The 8578-nt window shown below is 45.5% G+C and overlaps 1 protein-coding gene across 1 annotated transcript; it reads right to left on the reverse strand.

Moving 5' to 3' along the window:
- Positions 1-4224: 4224 nt before the first annotated feature.
- LOC139404685 (serine/threonine-protein kinase WNK1-like) lies at positions 4225-8315 on the reverse strand (the record flags this gene model as incomplete). Its single annotated transcript, XM_071147292.1, has 2 exons — positions 7621-8315; positions 4225-5696 (listed from the first exon to the last, which is right to left on the reverse strand). A coding segment is annotated over exon 2 (813 nt), but the record flags the coding sequence as incomplete, so codon positions are not given.
- Positions 8316-8578: the final 263 nt, after the last annotated feature.

Genomic DNA, 8578 nt, shown 5'->3' on the forward strand with positions numbered 1-8578 from the left:
AGCACTGTCAAAGCTGTACAAAAAGTCTGCAAACAAGCGAACACCGGCCACAAACGACGTGTTTACAATACCGCTTTGGTAATAAAGCATAATTTGTTCGACCGCAACTTCTGGGGTAGCTAGCTTTAGCACCAATACAACCAGCCTGAAAACAATGACCAGTAGAAACTGCATTATTCTTAGCAATAATTTCAGAATCCTTGTGAGTAAATATTAGCTAGGTTGCTATTTGTTGTTTGCCTATTGAAATTGAACTTCATGAAAATGAAAAATAAATAGCTAGCCAGCTACTTAGCCCAAACTAACGTTATAAACAGGTAGCTAGCTTCATCTGGCTAGTGAGGCTCGACCGGACTGGGTTATGTATGTGTTGTGAAGCTAGCCACAGTAAGGATTAGCCATAATAGTGCAAGTTGCAGTTTGCCTTCAAAATAAAAGGTATGTAATTGACAGTGATGCAAATGACTACAAATAGTATTTGTATTTTGAAGACTGACCACAAAGTCCACTATTGTGGCTAATCCTTACTGTGGCCAGCTTCACAGATGGGTCCGACCACCATTAATCAAATAAGAACTGTCTTATAAATTAGGGTTATTTCAGATAATGACACCTAGCTATATAGTTAGCTAGCATTGTCTTGTGTGACAAAAAAAAAATATCAGTCAAGTATAAAGAGGGGTAGGCTAAGTAATTAAAAAGAGTGACTGCCTTTAAAAAGCAACAAATCCCTTTGAAAACGGCCTATGCGGAATCGATATGAGTCAGAAACACTTATTCTAGTGCCCAAATTTACTACAAAGTGTAAATAGGATGAAGTCAGTCTGGTCTAAAACGGAGTTTGGAACATCTGCGCGTCACACTGGGTAAATGAAGGTTGGGGTGCCCACTAACATAGGGTGAACAGCTGTGGAGACTGTCTATGCTATTGGGTAGAGGGCAGTGAGACAGACCTGCCCAACAGCTCTGACTGTTTACATAAGAACACGTAGCACATTATTTTACTTGAGAAATACTGCATCAAACACCTTTGATGGATGAAAAATTGTGCATCTAAAACATCCTCGGCCAAAATGTAAAAATTAATTACAGATTTCTGAGGACGTTGAGGAAATTAAATGGGCTTCCTACAGTGTCTCATGAGGGACAAACACCATTAACCAAAAGTGGAAATCGGTCAGGAGACACACCTCTAAGACTGAAATCTAGTCTTTCTAATGAGCAACAGAAAAACACACGTGCCAAACGGCTTGTTCAGTGGCTCTTTAAGATACTATCATTGTTTTAAAAAAATGATCAGCCTAGAAAGTCATACAAAAACCTCAACTTAAGAGAAAGACATTTCAAAGTAACGTTAGGTTAAATCTGGCCCCAAACACGGGCCTCCCGAGTGGAACAGCGGTCTAAGGCACTGCATTGCAGTGTTTGAGGCGTCACTACAGATTCGGGTTCGATCCCGGGTTGTGTCACAGCCGGCGGTGCACAACTGGCCCAGAGTCATCCGGGTTAGGTGGAGGTTTGGCCAGCTGGGATGTCCTTGTCCCATCGTGCTCTAGCGACTCCCTGTGGCGGCTGGCTCATGCACGCTGACATCGGTCGCCAGTAATACAGTATTTCCTCCGACACATTGGTGAGGCTGGCTTCTGGGTTAAGTGAGCTGTGTGTCAAGAAGCAGTGAGGCTTGGCGGGTTTGTGTTCCGGAGGAGGCATGGCTCTCTTGACCTTCGCCTCTCCCGAATCCGTACGGGAGTTGCAGCGATGGGACAAGACTAACTTGCCGCCCCCCCCCCAAAAAAAAGTGTATTAATAGATAAAACAATTCTGGCCTCAAACATAGACAATCTGCATTGAGAAAGAGACCATAGAAATTCTCTCTCTCAAGTCTAGCATGAATGGCATTAGAATAACGCTCAAAGGTGCTCGGTCCCTCCCCCTCTACTTAGCCTGGCTTGGTGCTCAAAAACCTTGAAATTCCCTCTACAACCGACCGCCTACAAGGTAACATCCCAAATGGCACCCTATTCCCCATAGAGTGCACTACTTCTGACCAAAGCCCTACGGCCTTGCCGCCTTTGTCAACAGTAGTGCAATAAATAGGGAACCATTTGGGATGCAGACTAGATTATTCTTCCTCATTTTCCCCCCACTGTCCCCCAAGCCCAGAAAACATTGACCAATTACAAAGTGGTTTCCTTCTAGAGTTCCTCCACCCAACAACCAAACTCTCAGCCCTGGCCTACAAAAGGACAGAGGGCCACTGCAGCATACAAGGCCAGGCACTCCTCTCTCTGTGTGTGTGTGTGTGTGTGTGTGTGTGTGTGTGTGTGTGTGTGTGTCCACTTCCCCTTTTCATTCTGCTCCCTCTCTTTGTCAAAAGCAAACATTGTCATCAACTCCTCGCTGCGCCTACTCATGACCTACGACCCCACTACCCCTCCGCGCCTCCCTCCTTTCTTTCATTCCCCCCATCCTTCGTTCATTCCCTCCGGGATGGGACTGCTTTGGTTCAGCTATTGAGGGATGCCCACCACCCCCCACAACTCTTCACACACGTCACACAAACAGTCATTGACCAATTCCAGATGCTCTCATGACGCCACGCCCACCCAGGCAGCGTGTGTAACCCCACTCCCACTACTTCATCCCATGTCAGTAGAAGTACATAGTCTGTTTTACAAAACTGTCTGACAAACACTAACATCCATAGGATTACCGAGCCAGCAGGACAAATAGAGGTCTTAACCCTACATGCAATGTACATTACGTTACCTGTGGTTAGAGTGGATACACACATTTACGTAACATTACGTTACCTGTGGTTAGAGTGGATACACACATTTACGTAACATTACGTTACCTGTGGTTAGAGTGGATACACACATTTACGTAACATTACGTTACCTGTGGTTAGAGTGGATACACACATTTATGTAACATAACATTAATCTACAGACCAGGAGCTCTTTATAGTTATTCAACATTCACTATTGGATGAGCTGCCTGGATGATGCTTGAAAGGGCAAATGCAATCAGCAGCAACCAGGCGACTGAGTGATGTGATTCAATTCCGTGGTTGTGGATTATAGGGGAGGACTGTGAATGGACAGTTTTCTAGTATCTGAGCCCAACTGACTAGAAATTATGACTAACAAGTTGTAGCGTAAGTCATTGTGACAACAGTACCATCTATGCCACAGAGCTGGGACCAGGGCTCAGTCACAACTCACAAACATCTCTTTGAAAGAAAAGGTGGCAGAACAAGTGAATTTCAGCAGAGAGGGAGAAACAGCACCTTGTGACTCCTACACAGGAGGAAAACAGCTTCATTGCAGTGAGTGACCCGACCGCACTCTAAATGAGAACCTACTGAGTTTCATTAACAGCATGGTTAACACGGACCCCCTGTAATGCGTTCCCTTTTCCCTTTACTGTGCCCCTGAGGCTCTGGTCAAAGTGGTCGATTATACAGGGAATAGGATGCCATTAGAGACACACCCCCTGAGTTACAGCTGTTTAACCACAAGGTGTTATTTTTAAACTAACGTCCGCCCCTGCTTACCTGACCCCAAACTGAGGCTCCTTCGTGGAGGGATTTGTGAGTTAGTTATCAGTGACCGTATCACAGAGCCAAGCAACCAACTGCTCCTTCCACCACGTGAGCTAGAGCTGCGCTAGATTCTAAACGGAGCTGTGAATTCAGCTAAGATCCAGTCATATGACTGGCTGGCTGCCAAACTTGAAACTTTCTAACAGACATGTTCCTCTCTCTCCCTCCAGGCTTCTTCAATGAATGACCCACATTAAGCACTATGGGAACCATGACCACAAAAACAACTTCTTGTACAGAATAAGAATGTAGAAACTAGCAACAACATCCTGTGTGCCATTCTGTCTGTCTGGGCTGTTGCATCAGCACCTGCCAGTTGCACCCTTGCTGGGCATCATCGTACCTCAGCGCTGCTCTGACATCATCCATCTGCCAACCCGGTGTGATCTTTATCAGACGAGGTACTAGCAAGCTACATCCTTCCTTCTGCACCTTATCTGTATCTTCATACCTGGGATATTTTGTGTGCGCCAATCTATTTAGGTACTTTAGTTCTCCACTACAATAGGCAGCGGAGGAAGAACTGAGAGAGTATAATAAAACACTGCTTAAAATGTTACTCAGAGCAGAGAGTAAGGAAGTAAAGAAGGATAGTAAATGATTGGGTTGTGTCTTACCTGCAGTTCGCACCACGCCACCTCCACTGTAGTCTCCGTATCCAGGCCCTTGTAGACCGTCTTGAAGGATCCGCGTCCGATCTCGATGTCAAACTTCAGGAAGCGTCCGTCCAGCGAGGTCCCTATGGCCTTGGTCTCTACTTCCTCTATGTCGTCCTGAACCTTTTTCTCTGCTTCCCTCTTCTGCTCCTCTAACAGGGCCTTAGCCGCCCCCTTCTCCTTCTCCTCTCGCATCTCCTCTGTAACACTACCGCTCTCCTCCTCCGCGGGCTCCCCTGCTTTACTGGGCGCCACCTCCTCCATTCCAGGAGCCTCTGCGGCGGCTAACGACGACAGCTTCTTTCCTTTCTCTCCGCCGCAAACATCCAATACTGCCGTGCATGGCTTTATCTGCAATACCGTACCATCCACTCTAGTACCGCCACCAACACTGGGCCCTAATACCGCACTACAAGGCCCATCCCCTCCTTCCTCATCTGCTTCCACCTCGGCCACTGCCAGGCACGGCTCGGGTACCACCACAGAGGGGACAGCCAGGGAGAGCCAGCCCAGGCTGGGGGGCTCGCAGTCGGGCGGGGAGGTGAGGATGACGGCCTTGCTGGGGAGGTCTAAGGCGGTGGCGTTCGAGTCACAGATGACGCTGCGCCGGAAGAAGCGATGTTCGGCCTGTTTGGGGTCGCGGTCCATGGTGTGGCGGCGTCGGCGGACACCGTCGGTCCCCAAATTCTCACCAAGGTACGTGTCCGAGCTGGAACCATTCACATTCTTGGGCGGCGGAGGGAAAGGGGCTAGGAACCTGTCTGTTTCCGACATCTTGTTATTTTTTTTATTCCAGGGGGTGTGCGTGAGCAATGAGAAAAAAAATCAAAAATATGAGGTATAAATAAATTACAAGGAAGAACAAAAAACTCGAGAAAAAGTAACTGTAAACCTCAACCAACAATAAACCAAAACTTTTGTTGTGAAGAACCGAACACCTGTGCGTCTTCCAAACAAACTCCTGAGAGGGGAAATATATAATATGGGTATAGAAAATAAAACCTCTGGAGAAAACCCTCTGTGGAGTTTGGATGGGGGGGAGAGTTAACTTAACCTCCTCTGTAAGTGTCACTTAGCAACAACAGTTACTATAACTTTTACAGCGCTCAGGGGTGGTTGGGCCCAGAAGAGGGGGCGTTCTTTTATAAATGGAAAAGAACAGGAAACAGTCACAGAGGAGCAAGCGCTGATGATGACACACAAGGACCGTCAAATCCACACCATCCATCCTGTAGCGACCCAGAGATAGCCTTCATTGAGCATAAGGGACCACAAGAAGAGGAGGCCAGATAGTCTGTACTAGCAGGCTCAGGCTGACTGCTTGGGCCTGGACAGTGGACAGCCTCTGGCGTGTCGCTGTAGTGATGGTGGGGGAGGGAGAAATCTCACTCACACCATTAACTCCACCGCCTCCAAAGCAAGGGGCAGATTCACTAAAAAAGAGAACAGAGGGAGAGTGAAGGAATGAGTCAAGAGGCAGAGAAGTTTGGTTTAATTGCATATCCAAATGTAAAGTAACTGTAAACCTCAACCCGACTCTGCTTGACCTCAGGGTTACAGAGTAAAACAATTCAGAGAGTAGCTTGGTTTGGCATCACTACTGCAGAACGGGAGACTTGGTTTGGCATCACTACTGCAGCTGCAGAACAGGAGACTTGGTTTGGCATCACTACTGCAGCTGCAGAACGGGAGACTTGGTTTGGCATCACTACTGCAGAACGGGAGACTTGGTTTGGCATCACTACTGCAGAACAGGAGACTTTGTTTGGCATATACCAAATTTCACTCTATTCCCTACATAGTACACTACTTTTGACCAGAGCTATTCCCTACACAAAAGTAGTTTACTATATGTCATGGTTATCAAACCTCTTCTCAGGGGAACCATAGCCGTTCCATGTATTTGATCTATTCCAGAACTAGCACACCTGATTCAACATGTCAACAAATCATCAATCCCTTGAATAGGTGAATCAGGTGAGCTAGTTCAGAGCTACAATAAAATTGTGAAAAGGTTAGTGCTATCTGGGATCCTTGGGACATCTCTACCCTAAACCTCCTGTAGGTTTTCGTTTCAACAGCAGTTGTAACTAACCCTATTGGAGAGCCATGCATTAACCGTTTAGGAGTAGCGTCAGAGTTGGCATGTCCCAAGGATTCAGTTTAAACTTTTCCATTGTGGAAGGAGGAAGGGTCCCCAATGAGTGGTTTGAAAACCACTGATATGGACGTGTGCGATTTGGGACGAAAAACAGTGTCGCATCTAAAAACGAATTAGCTCTCTACCCATTCCATTACTCTTGTTCAGAAATGTATGGACATGTCTGAATGTTAATTAAAGCACCGGGGGAAAAATGTAATTCCCCATAATTGTACTATTTATATTTTCCCACGAGTAATTTCCACTGGTAATGTATAATCTCGTTTACCAGATTTCCGACCATGCGCAGATAATTTATTAACTGAGATTTTTTTTAGAAATCCCAAAATTAAGATAAATCCGAAGTGACAAATGTAATTACAAAGCTAATACAAAAAACATCTGAACCTGGTTAAACATGACACACATGACGGGTCGTCAATCTGTGAATGAACGATCTCATTCATTTCGTGGGTCGAATCGATACCGTGAGCAAGCTAAAAAAATAAATACACCGAAAAACATTGAAGCTGTCAATAGTATCTGTTAACGGTGACTCGATTTTCTATTATATTTTCTTCCGATCATAAATGTTACGTTATTCATTTACCTTTATTGAAGAGTACTCTCTGTGGCCTTTCCCTTCCCACTCGTCTTTATGGCTAGCTAGCATAACTGGCTAACCATGGTGGAATAGTTCGCTAGCTACACTTCTGCAGTGCTGTCTTGTCGAAGCTATAATTAATTCTACAAACGAACAGGCACATATATCGACTGTCAAGGGGACTGTACCAAAGCGAATGTACAGCGAAATAGTTATGTTATTTATCGTCAACTTGGACAACTAACTAGCTAACGTAGTAAGGTAAAAACCTCGGTAGTCTTGGTTACTTTACGCTCCCGCTGGATATGGATAGTCTCGCGCTGAAAATGACTTCCAGGCAGAGCGCACAATGCAGATAAAGAGTTAGTGCTTGTTACAACAAACTAGCAGTAGTTGCAAGTGTCCAACTGCCAGGCACGTTAAGCAAACCCAGCCGACGCACCACAGAACGCCGATACGGTTTTCCACAGCACGCGCTATAGCGAGCCGTAGAAGTGTGCTAAAAAGCTATTTCGTAGCGAAACAGCCAATAATCAAGCTAGATGTCATTAGACTGTGTCAATATGCATGCACTTTCCAGCTATATCAACAACATGATTGGTAAAGGCATTACCTTTCGTATTATGGCCATTCTCCCGTAGAAGATCGGTTGGTTGATACTTGGAAGAGTAATTCAACAAAAAAATATGCAACGATATTCCTAGTTACTAGTATTAGATCACATTAGTTTTTATTTAAATGTGCAATAATAAACGGGTATATCTACATTCGAAAGCGACCGTATGCGTTCTCAAGACCGCTGTCTTTCATTGGCTTTAGCAGCTACCTCAAGCAGAGCGAGAAAGCCACGTTCATATCGGAGTTGTATCCCCTATGTATCCAGCAGTTCTTCTCTCCCTCCTATTAGATCAGAGCGGACAAAACAAATTCTCCATCTCTCAGCCGCAATTCAATTCCAGATGACCTCAATTTTACTCCATCTCCATGCGATTACTCAGCTACAGTTGTATTACGATGTGAACACAGAAAGAGCAAGACATCCACTGCGGTTCAATTCTCGTTCACTCGTCTGTTCCAATGACTCCGTTCGAATCGAATTCGCTTTTGTTATCCACAAAACAGCAGACAGAAAATGACAGCACAATGTATGTAGGAAAAGACTCTGTCCTACGTGTCCACAGTCAGATGTTGCCGTTTCAGATCGCTAACATAGCCTGCATACAGCTGTTTCCCCTTGGTTCGCTTCATCCACAGATGTAAGGTTTGATGGAGCGCCGACTGTGTATCTATCTGGTTGCTAACTGCTATAGCCAAGCTATGCGCTCCCAAAATGCGTATTGACGTGGGCCCTCGTCAGCCAATCGCTTTTTTTCCTTGTTTAAAAAAAAAAAAATTAAATCAAAGACCTGGGGGATCGCGCCTGCTTCCACACTGTGGCGAGACCGAAGCCTGGCTTCAACATTTTAAACGGATACATTGTCCAAAAAGACCATGGAGTTTGGGGACATGTCACTTTTTATCTGGGGGAGAGTTGACTCAGACTGTCAACTTCACTGCCCCCTGAAATGATT

This window comes from Oncorhynchus clarkii, unplaced genomic scaffold (assembly GCF_045791955.1).
Source record: "Oncorhynchus clarkii lewisi isolate Uvic-CL-2024 unplaced genomic scaffold, UVic_Ocla_1.0 unplaced_contig_9009_pilon_pilon, whole genome shotgun sequence".
NCBI lineage: Eukaryota > Metazoa > Chordata > Actinopteri > Salmoniformes > Salmonidae > Oncorhynchus > Oncorhynchus clarkii.